Source organism: Bos indicus, chromosome X (assembly GCF_029378745.1).
Source record: "Bos indicus isolate NIAB-ARS_2022 breed Sahiwal x Tharparkar chromosome X, NIAB-ARS_B.indTharparkar_mat_pri_1.0, whole genome shotgun sequence".
In the NCBI taxonomy this organism is placed as follows: Eukaryota; Metazoa; Chordata; class Mammalia; order Artiodactyla; family Bovidae; genus Bos; species Bos indicus.
Genome location: NC_091789.1, coordinates 135201228 through 135220877, shown reverse-complemented (window position 1 = coordinate 135220877; position 19650 = coordinate 135201228). Strand labels below are relative to the sequence as shown.

The window sequence follows — 19650 nt, the reverse complement described above, 5'->3', positions numbered from 1 at the left end:
TAAGACCAGAAACAATAAAACTCTTATAAGAAAACATAAGCAGAAAGTACCTTGACATCAGTCTTAGCAAAGTTTTTTTGGATCTGATTCCAAAGGCAACAGCAACAAAAGAAAAAATAAACAAATGGAACTATATCAAACTAAAAAGAAAAAAAAATTCTGCACAGTGAAGGAAACCATCAACAACATAAAAAGGCAACCTATTGAAGGGGAGAAGATATTTGCAAATTATGTATCTGATAAGAGGTTAAAAACTACAACATATAAAGAACTCATAGAACTCAACAAAAAACAAACAAACTGATTAAAAAATGGGCAGAGGACTTGAACAGATTTTCCAAAGACATCCAGATGCCCAATAGGCACATGAAAATGATGCTCAACATTTCTAATCAGGAAAACACAAATCAAAACCACAACATGATATCATCTCACAGCTGTCAGAATGGCTATTATCAAAAGGACAAGAAATAACAAGTGTTGGCAAGGATGTGGAGAAAAGACAACCCTCCGTGCTTTTGGTGGGAATGTAAATTGGCACAGCCACTATGGAAAATAATATGGATGTTCCTCAGAAAACTTAAAATAAAAATACCATATGATCCAGCAATTCCACTTCTAGGTACCTGTCCAAATAAAATGAAAAACTAATTGGAAAAGATACATGCACCTCTACGTTCACTGAAGCACTATTTACAATAGTCAAGATATAGAAACACCCTAACTGCCCATCAATGAATAAAGAAGATGTGGTATATATACAGACAGTGGAAAAGTACTCAGGCGTAAAAAAGAATGAAACCTTGTCATTTGTGACAACATGGATTGCTAAGTGAAGTAAGTCAAAAGAAGACAAACACCATGATTTCACTTACATGCAGAACCTAATAAACAAAACAAAAGTCATAGATACAGAAAACAGTTGGTAGCTGCCAGAAGGGAGTGTTGTTGCAGGGTGGGCAAAATGGGTAGAGTGGATCAAGGGATACAAATTTCCAGTTGTAAAATAAATCATGGAGATGTAATGTACAGCATGGCAACTCCAGCCAATAACGCTGTACTGCAAATTTGAAAGTAACATAAGAAAAGTTGTCATCATAAGAAAAAAAATTTGTAACTGTATGGTGACAGATGATAACTAGACTTATTATGGCAATCATTTTGCAATGTATAAAAATGTTTAATCATTACACTGTACACCTGAAATTAATATCATGTTGTATGTCAATTATGCTTCAGTTAAAAATAAAGATATATGTTTCCCTATGAGGCCAAAGATACCATTTGGTTGTATAGAAAATAATGTTTATAAAATCCTAGCACTGTATGTACTGATTAATTTTTATTTCTGTAAATAATTTGTATCTAAAACATGGAAGGCTTAGTAATAGTTTACAGAGCAGAATTTATATATTTGTCAGTGTTAGGAATGTGAGAAATGAGCATTAGAAAGAAGATAAATGGAGGACAGTGTATGGAATGGAAATGTCTAATTCTTATACAATGGGGTGTGATTACAGTTAAAAGACTGCTGTCTAAAGCTGACAGAACAGGTAATATAAGTTTAATAGCAAAAACTAACAGAGAGCAATAAACTATAAATTCAGTATAACTAATTTCAGAGTGGGGAAGATGAAAGAGCTAAATTTCTAATTTTTCAAAGTGATAAGTTAACAGTTAACACCAAAAGTTAACACAAAAAGAAATAGGGTGTACTATTTGTATAATGATAGAAACTACAAGAAGAATTTAAAATAGACTGTTAAAAGTGGTTACCTCCAAGGTATAGGGCCAAAGGTGGAGAAGAAAAGACTTTCATGTTTCATTTAAGCCATTCTCTATTCTTTAATTTTTCATTTAAGCCATTGTCTATTCTTTAACTTTTCTTTGAACTGTGTGTATATGTTTTACTTTTATAATTAAGAGAGCTAAAAACAGGAAGTCAGGCGCTTAGATAACATAAATGACATTTAAAGAACTGGGTTATAAAGATAAGCAGAGAGAGAAGATGACAGCTAGAGAGGGATAGGAGGCCAAAAGAAGTGATTTTAAAAAATAACAGTGGGAGAATGAATATGCTGAGAGTGACAGAGACAGAGGCTGAAGATCCAGGAAAGAGGAGGGTGATGGATGAAAGGAGGTGTCTGAACACAGGGAAAGAGGATCAGATGCAGAAACCAGAGGAAGTGATAGTGTTAGCCTTACAGGGGGAACCCTTTTCCCCCTCCAGCGGTCAGGAAGGAGGTTGGCAGAGATGGAACTAGGCAGGTTTGTGGGCTGTGAGAAGAATCGGGACTTGGAGGGGATTTCTGCTCCACGCTTCACCATTTTCTCCATGAAATAAGCGAGAAGGATTGGGGTTGTCTGAGGGTCACCAGTCCCCAGCAGAGGTCCTCCCCTCTGCTTCCCAGCCTGGCTGGACAGGGCTGGGGTTTTACTAAAGGGGACGCTGGGAAGGATAAAAAACAACAGGTGGAAGTGCTGCCCCGTGTGGCCTAGACTGGGAAGAGAAGGCGCTGAAGACAGGAGGGAGCCGGCACAGGAGGAGAAATGGAGAGGATCCCCCAAGGGCCCACTGCAGGGCTGTGACTCTGAAACCTGGGCATGTCTGATGGGAGATGCTGCATCCCACCGCGTCTTGCACAATCGTTCAGAAGGTCCTGGCAGAGCCCTGTCAACCTCATTCATCAACCTCGTGGATCCTGATGTAAAGCAGGCTGGGCTAGCACTGCTCAAAATCAGAACTCCCTACTTAGCCCCTACGTTCCTGCTCTCTGTACATCCTTCCCCAGAAGACACCAAAAGTCCCCTTTATGTGTTCCACTTCTGTTCTCAATAGTGATAATGATAAAGACTCTCATAAACACTTCTTACTTTTCAAAGTATGTTAGTTCATTGTATCAAAGAAATGTTATATGTTAAGAAACATTTGTTATAAATGTTCATTATTGCTAGGGTATGCAGCTCACAAAATCCTTGATAGTTACATACTTCTATCAGTCTCCACCAATATGTCAATTTTTACAAAATCCCCTCAAAATTATATAAGATATACTCATTAAAAAAACAGTGGTGGGCTGCCATTGTACTTCAACTGAGATATTTTAACACGCATTTAGGCATAATAAATTTCATCCAAATCAGCCAACTTCCTTAAAAGAGAATATTGGAGAAATTCAGTATTGAACAGTCTAGATGAAAGACACTTAACTACAGTTGACCAGTTATGGGCTATATTTTTTAAAAAACAAAAACCATATTTTTATTTCAAGTTTTTCACTTAGGAATGTTGTTCTAAGTAGATATTTTTTAAAGTATCACAATGGAATGAATAATCATAGAGAACTTGGCATAGCAAAATTTCTATTAATAGTACAATGACACTCATGCTGCAACTAAAAGATCTTGCAGGCCACAATGAAGATGGAAGAACCCACAGGCTGCAACTAAGACCCAGAGCAGCCAAATAAATAAATATTATTAAAATGAGTACAATGACATTAAATGATGTAAAGAAAATTATAATCAATATTTTGGAAAACTACATTTAAGACACAACTTTGATACCTGACAATAGCGTTGGAGTCGAATAATTTGGTTATGACGATGTCCATTAAATAAATCTTCAGCTGTATGGTTCTATTAATATCAGAAAAATAAGTAAGTCAATACTTAATATCTCTAGGAACCAAATAAAGCACTAAAAATATATACTTTGCTCTATATTAATTGTTTTCTTTTTTACCTCAAAAGTATTTCAGAAATCTACAATATAAAGCATAGATGAAGTAAAACCAAACCCCAGAATCATGAGGATGAAAAAGATAAAAGCCAATTAAAAAGAAGACTAAAAGAATGAAGTTATTATATAAGCTAAGATTAAGAAAAGCTCCTGAATATTCATATGAACAGTTTATAATATACATACAAATAGACATAGTCATAAATGTATGTGTATGCTGAATTAGTAGACACACTTATTTCCTAGCTCTGTCTACTAAGTGGGACTAAGATCTACTAAGTAGGACTAAGATCTTGCTACACAAGAGTAGCAATGAACACACCTAGCATCCAGAGCTTGGTTTCTAAATACCACTCTCCAATAAAAGGAACCAGAGGTGAATTGAAAGACAGGTGAATTCCAGAGCTGGGACAGGGAAAAGTATATATGAGGCTAGAACATCTTGTAATGTCAGAAAATATGGAATTGCTCAAAAAAGAAGGAGAATGTCAAAAGGTCACAGGAGCCAGAAGGAGCTCTCAATATATCATCAAAGCTGTAAAATTTGATTGATAAAATAGTGGCAATATTGGATTATAATGTATATAATACAATAAATGCCCACCAGTCCATATTGATATAAAATATATAACTGAATAAATAGGGAAGAAAAGATAGTTATTCCTTACAAATTAATTCCACAATAAATACAAAGAAATAAGGGAAACAGAAAGTCACCAATAGGCAAACACCACAGTAGTAAATGTTGCAGATAAAATCCACGGTAAAATCCATGAGCTAACTCAACACCAGAGAAGGCAATGGCACCCCACTCCAGTACTCTTGCCTGGCAAATCCCATGGACGGAGGAGCCTGGTAGGCTGCAGTCCATGGGGTCGCTAGGAGTCGGACATGATTGAGTGACTTCACTTTCACTTTTCACTTTCATGCACTGGAGAAGGAAATGGCAACCACTCCAGTGTTCTTGCCTGGAGAATCCCAGGGATGGGGAAGCCTGGTGGGCCCCCGTCTATGGGGTCGCACAGAGTCGGACACGACTGAAGCGACTTAGCAGCAGCAGCAGCAGCAACTCAATACAGAGCAAATAGTTGAGGACAGGATATGAGCACAAAGTATACTCCTTCCCAAAATATTTATTAATTACAAAGGGGAAATAGTAATTTTACAATGAAAAAATCCAGACCACCACCAGATGATTGGTGTTAACATCACCAGTAAAAAGACATATGGACATCTCAAACTTCTGATATGATTCATGAGGAGACAACATTGTGTATGTGGTGTTCTTGCCAAATTGCATAATTTCAATCTATTCAAAAGAAAATATCAGACATACAAAAATCAAGAGACACATTTTACAAAATAAATGATTAGTACATTCATCAAAATGGTCAAGGTCACAAAAGACAAGGAAAGACTAAGGAGTTGTCACAAACTGGAAGACGCAACTAAAATCAATGAGGAATACTGGATTAGAACAGAAAAAAGACTGGAGGAGAGGGGATGGTGAAAATCAAACAAGGATGCAGTTTAGCTAATTGTAAGGTACCAGTATTAATATCCTGGTTTTGAAAACCGTACTGTAGTTAAACAATTACCATAACTTTAAGTTACGCAGGTCAGTTAACATTAAGGAAAATTTTGTGAAAGACAAGAACTCTCTGTAATGTATTCGTAACTCTTCCATAAATCTAAGTGAAAGAAAGTGAAGTCACTCAGTCGTGTCCGACTCTTTGCAACCCCATGGACTGTAGCCCACCAGGCTCCTCCATCCATGGAATTTTCCAGGCAAGAGTACTGGAGTGGATTGCCATTTCCTTTTCCAGGGGATCTTCCTGACCCAGGGATTGAACCCAGGTCTCTTGCATTGCAGGCAGAGGCTTTACCGTCTGAGCCACCAGGGAATCCCCCATAAATTTAAAACCATTTAAAAAATTAGAAAAGTTACTGAAGCAGGGTACAAAACCACTATGAATTTCTATTAGATAAGGAAAAGAGAAAAATAAAATGGTAAAGTACTCATGTAAGAGAAATATTTCCTTGGGCTCACAAGTTCAGAGTAACTCCACAGTAAATGAAAGCTGAAAAGAATTTTAATCACTGTCTTTATGACAGTAAATGTGAATATATTTGGCAATTATCAATTAATACTACAAAAATATTCAGTCTGATGTACATTCATTAATGACACTTCCACGTTCTCCACAATCAGGTGTTCATGTTCTTACATAGGGAGGGTTTATTAATAAACCAAAAGGAAATATAAAAGAAAGAATTGAAAGAAAAGGTTTAAGGCTTCAAAGGCCTAAAGGACCTCTGCCCATTGCAAGCATTACAATAACATGGAAAGATATTTGCAGAACTGTTTTCTCATTAAGTCAACTATACTTAGGACAACATTTTCCATTAAGCTTAACCCCTTATGTACTTTAGGATGGAAAGACTAGTCTTCTAGTAATCTGGTACCAGAACTGCTTTAAAAACAAATATTTCTAACCACAAAGAACTAATGTTGTATGACTTTTAACTTTCAAATAATCCAACAGTGACACTCTGTGGACAAAGCAGGAAGCACTTAAGCACCGGTTTTTCTTAATAAAATTACTCTAAGACACCTTAAATCCCTTTTTGGAATAAAACACAGTATAAATAAGTAAACAGACAGAAAATAGCCATTTGATTTAATTATAATAACTCTTTATTCTAAGGATAAATTATGAACTATAAGGATAATTTTAATAGAACTATACCAAGTAACTATCAGTCTTTGTTTTTAAAATTATCTGAATTAGCCCTGCATCACAAATTTATTAGGCAGTAAAAATTTTATGGAATTATAGTAGATTAGTATAAAAACAATATTGTCATCTTACCCTTCTGCAATGCTTTATGCTTTTCAAAGTACTTCCACATAAATATGTCAAAAACCATGGCTCTTGGAAGGCAAATAACACTATACCCCAAAGATTAAAACATCAGGGCTGACAGAAGTTAAAAGAACTGCCTACAATAATTAGGTGGTATTACTATCCTCATCCTCATGTAAGTAAATTACTGTATTTTCTGTTAAACTTAATTATAAACAGTTTAATAATCTATTTTATTCAACTTCAGAGATCTAGAAGCATAGCACAATATGATGAAAATGTAAAATAGCACAACCACTTCAAAAAACTGTTTGTCAGTTTCTTATAAACTTTAATCTACCCTGTGATCCAGTATCTCCACTCCTGAGGATTTACCCAAATTAAATGTAAACATATGTTGACAAAGAGACTCCCATAATAATGTTCACAGCCACTTTACTTGTAATAACCAAAAACTGGAAACAACCCTAAAGTCCATCAAAAGGAGAATGAATAAACAAATCATAGATATTCATACAATGGAATATTACTCAGTAATAAATGGAAATGAAATATTGCTACAACCAGATGAATTTCAAAACATCACTCTAAGGAAAAGAGACCATGGCATGAAAGAATGCACACTGTGTGAGTCTAGATATTGTAAAGTTCTAGAACAGGCAAAACTAATCTATGATGGAAAAAAAACATCAGAATGGTATTTCAAGGTTCAAGGGGATGGAAACTTACTGGGAACAGTTATGAGGGAACTTTCTGGGATGATGTAAATATTCTTTACCTTGATAGAGGGGGGCATACATATTTGTTGAAACTCGCTGAACTTAAGATCTCAAGTTATACTTAAGATCTGTGCATTTCACTATATGAAATTAAACCCAATCTATTAAAAGAAAGCTGAATGAAAAAAAGAAAAATTTTCACTTTACTGTACAAACCATGTGATCATCTTCTGGAATAGATAGTCGCGCTTTTTTGCACAACGGCACAGACTCCACTTCCTCTGAGTCAGGGTTACCTCCTTTTAAAATTGCCAGACATGAAACTATTTGGCTATTTAATGCTTCAAAATCTTCCATGTCTAAAAAGCAAATGCATAAAAAAGTTACTTAACACACTTACGGCTTTAATAAATTTAATATGGATAGATATGTTTTCAGAATGCCAACTCAGGTTGAATTGGAGTTCTAGCTGAATTTTAGAGAGCAACAAAATGAGAATTCTTCTATTAGTGCTTTAGGATAAACTTTATTGCCCACAAGTAGGAATAAGAACACAGAACAAACATGGTTCCAAATTCTGAAGCAAATGCTTTACAATCTAAATGCTACAGCATAAGTGCTGAAAACAAATGAACAGAGCATGAGTCCTAACTGCTCTGGTCAAGGAGTTCAGAGGCTTTTCACTCAGGGAGGCTGCAGGCCTCCAAATTTAAGTCAGGAGTCTTTTCGAGCTTGGGCCTCCACCATGGTGTGGCCTGGGCAGACCACTAAGACATCAGCTTCTCCCCTGACAGGTGAAAACTGGGCGAAATTACATCTAAGGTCATCTCAATGCTAAAATTATGACTGCTTCCATAGTTAAATTTTATATTAAACCTAAATAACTGCATGTGAAAAATAAGCCAAAATCTCTTCTAGAATTATGAAGGCTCATTTATGGTTGAGTCATTCATCTCTGCAACCAGAAAAAGACATTGAGTGCAATGCTATTATAGCATATCTTGCTGGGAGGGTCGTTCATGAGAGAGTTAATACCCTTTATCCATCCTGAGCCAGAGTAGTAATAAGAGGCAGAATGATAAGATTCGAGTTTCATCTCTTTTCCTATTTCCTTTTCATTCTACAGTAGAGATACTAGTCATGAACGAAGGTTCAGAAGCAAGAAATCAAAAGAGATAAAGACTCTCAAGTTAGATAAATGCTGACTAATATTGTGGGGAAAATTCAATTATGAAATACCTCCAATTTGAGCTATAACCTCACTTTAAAAAAAAACTCACTTTTTATTTTTAAACTAGTTGCTTTTTTCTGACTAATACAAGCTATGGATAATTAAACTGTAGTGTTCTCATACAAAGAAAGAACTACACAGCAATGGGAATAAACCAACTGCTGCTATACACTGTGAGAATGAACCTCACAACCATAGCATTGAGTAAAAGACACAAAAGAGAATATAGTTGTGATATCATGAATTTATAATAAGAAATATGTATTTGGTCTCTATCCTGGTTTCTACCACTGAGTTCCTAATATCCTTAAAATGTTTTAAGTGATGAGTGATCAGATATCTTTTGTTATGTTATTGAGGTTACTTTTGGAACGTCTCTGGATCACCTAAGGATAGAGGCTGGTCACCAGAGGAACCAACCACGTGACTAGTAGATGGGCACTTCCAGTCCCATTCCCCTAACCTCCAGGAGGGGAGAGGGGCTGGAGGTTGAATCAATCACCAATGGCCAATGATTTAATCATGAATATGAAATAAAGCCTCCATAAAAACTCAAAGAGAGTTCAGAGAGCTTCCGGGTTAGTGAACACATGGATATTGAGGAGAGTGGAGCTAGGAGAGGGCTTGAAAGCTCTGTGCCCTTTCCTCATACCTTGCTCTGTGCATCTCTTTCATTTGCCTAAGTTATATCCTTTTATAATAAACCGTTATTCCAGTAAGTAAAATCTTTCTCTGAATTCTGTGAATCTCACTAGCAAATTAATCGAACCCAAGCAGGTTGTGGGAACCTCTGATTTGTAGCAAGTCGATCAGAAGCACCGGTAACAGCCTGGGCTTGTGACTGGGATATGGGCAGGGGGAGAGAGTCTTGTAAGACTGATATCTCAACCTGTGGAATCTGACACTATCTACATTAGGCAGTGTTAGAATTGAGTCGAATTCTCAGACACCCCGCTGGTGTCCAAGAATTGCTTGATGTTGTGTGGGAAGCCCCAACACACTCAGTAGAAAGATAATGTATGATCTGACTGACCTAAAACTCAATCTAAAGACAGACAAAAATAATCAATGGTGAGAGACATCAGGACAGCACTACCTTGCAAGAGAGTACTGACTAAAAGGGAGGTGAGAGCTGATTCTGGGGAGCTCATAACCTTCTATCTTTTGGTGTGGGTGTTGGTTATATGTGTGAATTAATTTGAAATTTTATGCTGTGTATTTATGATTTGTGCATATTTTTGCATGTGATAAATTTCTATAAAAAGTCAACCTAAAATTAAGTTCTTTATAAAAAATTCAGAATCTAAATTAAGTAATCCATCACTAATAAATATCATAACCCTGAAATACAATTCCTTTTCTCTTTTTTTTTTATTCTCTATTTTATATAGTAGTTTGACCATACTGTAAACTGAACAATTTTGTATGCCATTTATAATTTTTAAAATATTTTAAATGCCTGCATAATATTCCATTATGTGTATGTCCACAGGTTATGTTATCTGTTTTCTGTTGCAGGACATTAATACAGCTTTCAGTTGCTCACTATTTTGTTATAATGATGTGTACACATTCAAATGTAAATAGTTATGTATATCTCTGAGTAGTTCCTTATAGTGGATATATAGAAGAATCCCTAGGTCAAAGGCTATGAATCTTTCAGGGGCTCTTGACAGGTGCTGCCAAAATGTCCAAAAAGGTTACACTAATTTACATTCATAAAAACTGTAGTGCAATTGTTTTTCTCCATTAACACTAAAACAAATCATGTAAAAATTGCTAATCTGATAAATGAAAGTTTATTTCATTTTTGTATCCCATTTTAATTTGCATTTCTCGTTACTAATTCAGTTGAATATTTTTCAGATGTTTTCTATCTATTAAGAGTTCTTGTCCTGTAACTTGTTATTTTTCATGTCCATGTCCTCTGCTCATTGCCCTATTAGAGTTTCAGTGTTTCCTGTTTGATTTGCATGATGTCTTGCTATCTTAAGGATAGTAACTCTGGAAAATGCATATTTTCAGGAAATACTTTTCCCAGGTATTGATGTAATTTTTGAGGTCTGAGTTTGTGAGATAGGGAGGGGTTATTTGTCCTTAACTTTATCAAATTAATTAATATTTTTGTGCTTTCTTGAACTGCTTCTATACTCAATCTTCCACTAGGATTAGAAAAAAACATTCAACTATGCTTTCATCTAGTCTTCCATACTTCCATTTACTGCATATTCAGCTCTTTAATTCATCTTGAAATTATTTAAGAGTGATGTGAGGCAAAATCAAGTGGGCTTCCCCATTTCTAATAGTTAACCATTCATACCAGCATGATTTGCTACATAATATGATATTCATATTAATATACTGTAGTATATTAACTCTAAATTCTTTATTCTGTTTATGATCTTCCTATTGCATTAAATCTGGCTCCCTACTTCAAAACTAGTACCATAATATTTCAATAATTGTACTTTTAAATGTTTTGTGTGTTTGATATGGTAAATTACCACCTGTCCATTAAATAGGTTTTCCCAAGGCTTTTTAAAGGTACACTAGGGTATTTTTTTCTCAACCAGGAAAAATTTGTGTCTCTCCACTTACTCAAGCCTTTTTTCATGACCCTCAGTAAAGTATGTGCTTTCCTTTCATATAGGTTCTGCTATTTTTTTATTCCTTACAATTTTAAATATTTATTTGTAGCCATTATCTTTGGGGTTTTTTCCCTATATATCTTCTAAATTGATGCTGGTATGTGAGAAAATAATCTGTCCTTATAATTTAAAAAATTATCTAAACTGCCCCAAGGAAAAAAAATCTCAACAGATCTATAACAAGTAAAAAGATTAAATCAATCACCACAAACCTCCCAGTAAAGATAAGGTGTGGACCAGCGGACCTCAATGCTGGATTCTACCAAATATTTAAGGAGAAATTAACACACCGATCCTTCTCAAACTCTTCCAAAAAATTTAAGAATTACTCTGATACCAAAGTCAAATAAAGACATAAGAAAAACAGGCCAATATCCCTTATGAATACAGATGTAAAAAATCCTCATCAAAATATTAGCAAGTCTAATCCAACAGCATATTAAAAGAATTATTCACCATGACCAAGAGGGATTTATCCTAGGAATGCAAGGTTGGTTTAACATAAGAAAAACAATCAATATAACACATCACATTAATAGAATAAAGAGGGGAAAAAAACAAGATCATATCAATTAATGCCAAAAAGACATCAGACAAAATCCAACACCATTTCTTACAAAAATTCTCAGAAAACCAGGAACAGAGGGGAAATTCCACAACTAGATAAATGGTATTTATGAAAACCCACAGCTAACATCACATTCAGTGGTGAGTGACTTGAAAACTTTTCCCCTACGATCAGGAGCAAGACAAGGATGTCCACTTTCACCACTATCAACATTATACTAAAAATCTTAACCGGAGCTATTAGGCTGTCTGGAGGCAGAAATGCCAAATCACTCCAGTACACTAGCTGTGAGAACCCCATGAACTGTATAAAAAGGCAAAAAGATATGACACTGAAAGAGGGGCCCCCCAGGTCAGAAGGTGTCCAGTATGCTACTGGGGAAGAGTGGAGGACAACTACTACTATCACCAAAAAGAATGAAGTGGCTGGGCCAAAGGGGAATTGACACTAAGCTGTGGATGTGATACGTGAGGAAAGTAAAACCCGATGCTGTAAAGAACAGTATTGCATAGGAGCCTGGAATGTTAGGTCCATGAATCAAGGTAAATTAGAAGCAGTCAAACAGGAGATGGCAAGAGTGAACATCAACATTTTAGGAATCAGTGAACTAAAATGGACAGGAACGGGCGAATTTAATTCAGATGACCATTATATCTACTACTGTGGGCAAGAATCCCTTAGAAGAAATGGAGTAGCCCTCATAAATCAACAAAAGAGTCCAAAATGCAGTATTTGGGTGCAACCTTAAAAATGACAGAATGATCTCAGTTCTTTTCCAAGGCAAACCATTCAACATCACAGTAATCCAATACTATGCCTCCACCACTGATGGTGAAGAAGCTGAAGTTGATCAGTTCTATGTAGAGCTAGACGACTTCCTAGAACTAAAATCAAAAAAAAAAAAGATGTCCTATTCATCACAGGGGATTGGAAGTAGGAAGTCAAGAGATACCTGGAGTAACAGGCAAATTTGGCCTTGGCATACAAAATTAAGCAGAGCAAAGGCTAACAGAATTCTGCCAAGAGAAAGCACAGGTCATAGCAAACACTCTTTTTCAATAGCACAAGAGACGACTTTACACATGGACATCATCAGATGGTCAAAACTGAAATCAGATCGATTACATTCTTTGTAGCCAAAGATGTAGAAGCTCTATACAGTCAGGAAAAATAAGACATGGAGCTGACTGTGGCTTAGATCATTAGCTCCTCACAGCAAAATTCAGGCTTAAACTAAAGAAAGCAGGGAAAACCAGTAGGTCAGTCAGGTACGACTTAAATTCCCTGTGAATACACAGTGCAGGTGAGGAACAGATTCAAGGGATTAGATCTAGTAAACAGAGTGCCTGAAGAACTATGGACAGAGGTCTGTAATACTGTACAGGAGGCAGTCAACAAAACCATCCCAAAGAAAAAGAAATGCATGAAGGCAAAACGATTGTCTGAGGAGGCTTTACAAATAGTTGAGAAGAGAAGAGAAGCAAAAAGCAAGGGAGAAAGGGAAAGTTACACCTAACTAAATGCAGAGTTCCGGAGGATAGCAAGGAGAGACAAAAAGCCTTCTTCAGTGAACAATGCAAAGAAATAGAGGAAAACAACAAAGAGTAAGACTAGAGAACTCTTCAAGAAAACTGGAAACATCAAATGAACATTTTATCCAAAGATGGGCACAATAAAGAACAGAAACGGTGGAAACGTAAAGATCTAATAAAAGCAGAAGAGATCAAGAAGAGATGGAAAGAATACACAGAGGAAGTGTACAAAAAAGATCTTAATGACTCAGATAACCACGACGGTATAGTCTCTCACTCAAAGCCAGACTTTCTGGAGTGTGAAGTCAAGTAGGCCTTAGGAAGCACTCCTTCTAATAAAGCTAGTACAGATGATGGAATTCCAGCTGATCTATTTAAAATCCTAAAAGAGGATGCTATTAAAGTGGTGCACTCAATATGTCAGCAAATTTGGAAAACCCAGAGCAGTGGCCACAGGACTGGAAAAGGTTAATCCTCATTCCAATTCCCAAGAAGGGCAGTACTAAAAAATGTTCAAATCACTGGACAATTGTACTCATTTCCCATGCAAGTAAGGGTATGCTCAAAATCCTGCAAGCTAGACTTCAGCATTATATGAACTGAGAACTTCCAGATGTTCAAGCTGGGTTTAGAAAAGGCAAAGGAACCAGAGACCAAATTGCCAATATTTACTGGATCATAGAGAAAGCAAGGGAATTCCAGAAAAACACCTACTTCTGCTTCACTAACTACACTAAAGCCTTTGACTGTGTGGATCATAACAAACTGTGGAAAACTCTTAAAGAGATGGGAATACCAGACCATCTTACCTGTCTCCTGAGAAACTTGTATGCGTGTCAAGAAGCAACAGCTAGTACCCTACATGGAACAACTGACTGGTTCAGGATTAATAAAGGAGTACAACAAGGCTGTTAACTGTCACCCTGTTTATTTAACTTATATGCAGAGCACATCATGTGATATGCCGGGCTGGATGAGTTACAAGTTGGAATCAAGATTGCTGGGAAAAATATCAACAACCTCAGTAATGCAGATGATACCACTCAAATGGCAGAATGCAAAGAGGAACTAAGGATCCTCTTGATGAAGGTGAAGGAGGACAGTGAAAAAGCCACCTTAAAACTACATATGAAAAAAACTAAGATCATGGCATCTGGTCCTATCACTTCATGGCAAAGGGAAAAGGTAGAAGCACTGACAGATTTCCTCTGTCAAGCCTATGATCTGTACAGATGTGAGAGCTGAACAATAAAGAAGGCAGAGCACCATAAGAATCGATGCTTTCAAACTATGGTACTGGAGAAGACTCTTGAGAGTCCCTTGGAAAGCAAGCAGATCAAACCAGTCAATTTGAAAGGAAATCAACCCTGAATACTCTTTGAAGGGACTGATGCTGAAGCTGAAGTTCCAACTCTTTGGCCACCTGATTCGAACAGCTGACTCACTGGAAAAGACTCTGATGCTGGGAAAGATGGAGGGCAGAAGAAGAAAGAGACAGAGGATGAGATGGTTGAATGGCATCACCAATTCAATGGACCTGAACTTGGACAAACTCCAGGAGATGGTGAGGGACAGGGAGGTCTAGCGTGCTGTAGTCCATGGGGTCATGGAGAGTTGGACACAACTTGGCGACTGAACAACAACAATTAGGCAGTCTTATGCTACCCTGAACACTTACAGATGATTAAAATTATAAATATATATATATATATATATATATATATTTTACCACAATAAGAAAACTACTTAGCTACCATCTGTGAAATCTCCTAAATTTTTCTTTCAGTTAGATAAGATAAAAGGGATCTAACTAAAAGTACTGCTTTGCAACCTCCTTTTTCTACTAAACATGTATTGGTCTTTCCAAACACAAACCTCTAGGTATACTGCAATCACTTTAACAGCTTCTCAGTTTCCTACCATGCAAATAGGCCATGAATAATCTATTTAACCAGTCCCTAACTCATGTATATTCAAGTTACTTCTAAAGTTTTCCCTCTGGCAAAGAACACGGCTGAACGGTCTTGCACTTCTGCAAGTAGTCCTGTGGGATAAATTCTTAGAAGCAGAAATGATAGGTAAAAGGGTATCCACAACTGAAAATTCTCCTCTATTTCTTTCCATACTAAGGAGGGCTATTGTTGATGTTTATAATACACTAAGAAAGCATCCTGTTGGTCTTGTATATAGTTTTAAAACCAGAACCAATAAAAAGTGATGACTTCTGGCATCATTTAGACCAGGGTTGGCAAACTACAGCCTGCAGACCAAACCCACCCTACTGCCTGTTTTTATGTAGCCCAGGAGCTACAAATGGTTTTAGTTGAGGGTTTTTTCCCCACATTTTTAAGTTTTAAATTTTAAAAACACACACAAAAGAAGAATATTTCATGAGATGGAAAAATTATAGAAAATTCAGCATCTATAAAGTTTTACTGAAACACAGCCATATACTCATCTACTAATATAATATTCTTTTCATGTTTCAACAGCAGAGCTGAGTAGTTGCAACAAGAGGCCTTACAACTGCAAATCTTAAAATATTTACTATCTGGCCCTTTACAGAAAAATTTTGCTGACCTCCAATCAAAGCAGCAATATTTCAATGTTTTAAAGAGTAGTAAACCCACTGTTTCAAAAGCTACAGGTGCACTTGGCTACCCCAGCCAATTTTCAACATGCCAGCATTTTGGAAACAAAGATCTCTAAACCAACCTATAGATAGTTTTGCACTAATGTAGATCCAAAAAAATTCTTAAGCAGTATTCCTTAAGTCTCATGCAAACAATTACATACTACAATATATAAAATAGATAGCTAGCAAGGATGTGCCATACAGTATAGGGAACTCTACTCAATAATCTGTAATGACCTATATGGGAACAGAATCTTAAAAAGAGTGGATATATGTATATCACTATGTATAACTGATTCACTTTGCTGTACAGCAGAAACTAACACAATATTGTAAATCAACTATACTCCAATAAAAATCTTAAAAAAAAAAAAAAAAGAGTAGTAAACCCAATTCTCTATGCAAACAGCGAAGAGCATACTGTCATAGTTAATGAAGGGATGTTCCCAAGGGGTTAATGTCTCCTGGCTCTGTGTATAAATGAGGAGGCAATGGGTCTCCCATTTCCTTGTGATTGTGGCTGAGAAGCAACAACTAGAAGGACAAGTAGCTAGAGTTCTGGCTGCAGGATTATACTTTCCATGGACTTTTTTTTGGGTGCTAATGTAAATAAAATGCTGTGTTTTGAATTTCAAGTTTCAAATGTTTGTTGCTTGTATACAGGGAAGGTACTGATATTAACCTTGTATCCTGAGAATCTTGCTATAACTGCTATTTATTAATTTATTTATTATATAATTGCTTGCTATAATTGCTTAGGAGGTTTTTTTGGTGATTCTTTGAGATTTTCAACATAGAAAATCATGTCATCTATTCCATGGACTCTTGACCCAAGCTGTTTCTCCCAAAAGTTCAGTTTTAGCTTTGCCACCAAATAGTTATAATTTTAGTTGCCAGATATAAATAATTTTTTAGAGACAAAATATACTCTCCCCAGTGCTTTCCAAGGCTACCTCCCCACTCCCCATAGAATAAAAACAGAAAAAGAGACATGACAGAGCTTAAATAAATGGAAAATGCAAGCACAAGTAAACACAAAGCTTGGCCTTCTGACAATAAAGACTTAAGGTAAGAGAAGAATGTTTAAGCAATTTACTGGAAATGGGGACTGGGGATCAAAATTATGCACAGGAGGAAATTTAACAAAATTACCATGTGAAAATACAGGCAGTTCCTCAGGGATATCACTGTCATCTTCAGAATCTGTTAGTAGAAGCAACACTTCTTCATCAGAAGAGTTCTCAGTAAAATCTGTATCAAAGTTTTGTATTAGCACAACATCAACATCATCATCATCATCATCATCATCACTGTCTTCTCCAACAAATAAAACTATACAATCTAAGAAGAAGCAAAGAGAATGTGTAGATTAGATGCCACATTAAATAAAAAGTTTCTAGCAAAAACCACCTTATAAAGTTATGGAGTGTTTAAAATACATTTTAGCTGAAAAAAATTAAATATTTTCATATCTCCAATCATCACCAAGTTAGCTAAGAAATCAATTGTTTAGTATAAAGCTTAGAGAGATATATGTATACATAAACACAAATAGTATTATTTCTAGGACCTTCAGTTCTATAGAGCAATAAATTTCTTCTTTAAGAAATTAGACCACCTGGCCCATGCACTGTGTTCAGTGATATGCTTTTAACTTTTAAATGATACAACTGAGATTATACAACCACACTCTGGGGTGACCATGAATTTCCAAACTTGTTCTCTAAAAATTAATATTAATCTTTAAGATACTCATACACATATCTTTATTTTCTTTCTCCTAATTTGCATATTTACCATAAAACACAGAGGCTGCCCAATCTGTCTTTGATCAAACACAGCCTCAAAATCAATGCCCCAATCTCAAAAGATGTTATAATGAATCAACTCGCTAGCTTATCAATTCTATAAACTCAAAATTCCACATAAAATGTTGGTGCTGAGTATGCTGTAGGGTATACAGAAGTAGAAACATAAGGCACACATGAAACATATATTATGAACCAATGTTACCTCAGTGAAATGCAAATCTAAAAGGAAATAACAACAAAGTTGCAATATTTTTTAAAAGTCTACATAATGGCTGAAAGTCTTGGTCCTTCTTGGACCCCAACCCTGCCTGATAGAGAAAAGAAAGAATAAAAGATCAACTTGTTCCAAAAAGTCAGTACGAAGTACTCAAAAAATAAGTGGCTAAATATCAAAAGCCCATAATGTTCTGGCATCCCTAGAGAGGCGGTGGGGAGGCGGGGGAGGACGGACACCCCACCCCACAAAGCGCTGCTACAATTTGAGGTTAGAACTCGCTGTGCCAGCAAAGCAAATCCTCTCCTCCCAGGAGTGCCCCAGCCATTAAGCCAAATCACTTTCCTGTGCAATGCACAACATGCCACACTCTGCAGCTGCTGGTGGTGCAAGCACCAGAAGCCTTGCAATGAAGTTCAAAATAAAAACTGTGACTGCACAGAACTGCTTGTGTGCGAGTGTAGCACACTGCCCTCTGGAGGGCGTGGGAAACAACTGAGGTGGCCCACCCTCTGGCACGGTGAAGACTGAGACTATTCTACCGCCACTAGAGGCCCTGGAAATAACTGCCGCCCTCATGCCGGAAATGAGGCTGGCTCTCACGACATAATGGCGCCATTAGACTCGGCATCCTCTGGTATCACCTCAAGTCCCAAGGACGCCATAAACGCCAGAGACCTGAAAACCTCAGGATCCCCTCCACCGCCCCCGCCCCCCAGAACGCCATGAACTCTACAACTGCCTTGAGCCCCAGAATCCCCTTAAGCCCCTACGACACCAGAAAACCTGCGCCCCACCCCCCGCCCCTTCATGCCCCGGGACGCCATGAACCTAGGACTCTGTTATGTCCAGATAGCCTCAAGCCTCAGGGATGCCATGAACCCCAGAACCCCCCAAAGCCCCAGAACCCCCCAAAGCCACAGAACCCCTAAAGCCCCAGAACCCCCAAAGGCCCCAGAACCCCCAAAGGCCCCAGAACCCCCAAAAGCCCCAGAACCCCTCAACCCTGGGAACCCACAAGCTTTGGATCACCTCTAACCCCTGGGGCACCATGAACCCTGGGACCCCAAAAGCCCCAGGACCAGCTAGAGTCTCTCGAACACCCTAGCCCCAGGCGTGCCTGACCAATATGGGACTGAAGCCGAGAGGCCATAACCAGTCGTGCCCTGACCAACACCCGGTCAGTCCCGTGGTCGCCCACGCAACCCTCTAAATGGACTGGGTTCAAACCGTATCAGAACCTTTCCCCGAACCAGGTAAGGAGAAGGAAAAGCTAGTGGGGGTCAGCTTTGGGGGCATCTTACCATCCTCGTCAGACATTGTGAGGCGGGATGCCCAGCTCTGAGTACCTCAGGCTGGGCGTCTGCGCTGCTGCTGGAACACGACCTGCCTCGCCGAATAACTGCCACAGACTGAGGTGCGGAAGCCAACGTACGCAAACCACCCAAGCTTCTACGGCTGCGCAGTAGTGCCCGGCTCCCCCGTAGGGGAGGGGGAGACCACGCAGGACGCAAAGTGTGGCGGTTTGCCTCCCTCCCTTTCTAGCTAAGTGTACTTTTTCGACACATTTAAAAAAAAAAAAAGTGAACTAGTAGCCATCAGGGTAATTCCACCATAGGAAGCTTGTAGAATGTAAAAGATTTGAGTTCAGACTTTATCTAAGGTTTTCTGAGTTTTGTACTT

The 19650-nt window shown here is 37.5% G+C and overlaps 1 protein-coding gene across 2 annotated transcripts in view; it reads right to left on the bottom strand.

The window, feature by feature from the left end:
* The window catches only part of BEND2 (BEN domain containing 2), a 65696-nt gene extending 46323 nt beyond the window's left edge, over positions 1–19373 (bottom strand). For both annotated transcript variants that reach the window (XM_070783602.1, XM_070783603.1), the window contains exons 1-4: positions 19272–19373; positions 17095–17283; positions 7545–7687; positions 3568–3639 (exon numbers count right to left, since the gene is read on the bottom strand). In XM_070783602.1, coding sequence (XP_070639703.1) covers positions 3568–3639; positions 7545–7687; positions 17095–17283; positions 19272–19287 — 420 coding nt within the window. In that variant the 5' untranslated portion in view covers positions 19288–19373. The remainder of the gene's footprint in view (positions 1–3567; positions 3640–7544; positions 7688–17094; positions 17284–19271) is intronic.
* Positions 19374–19650: the final 277 nt, after the last annotated feature.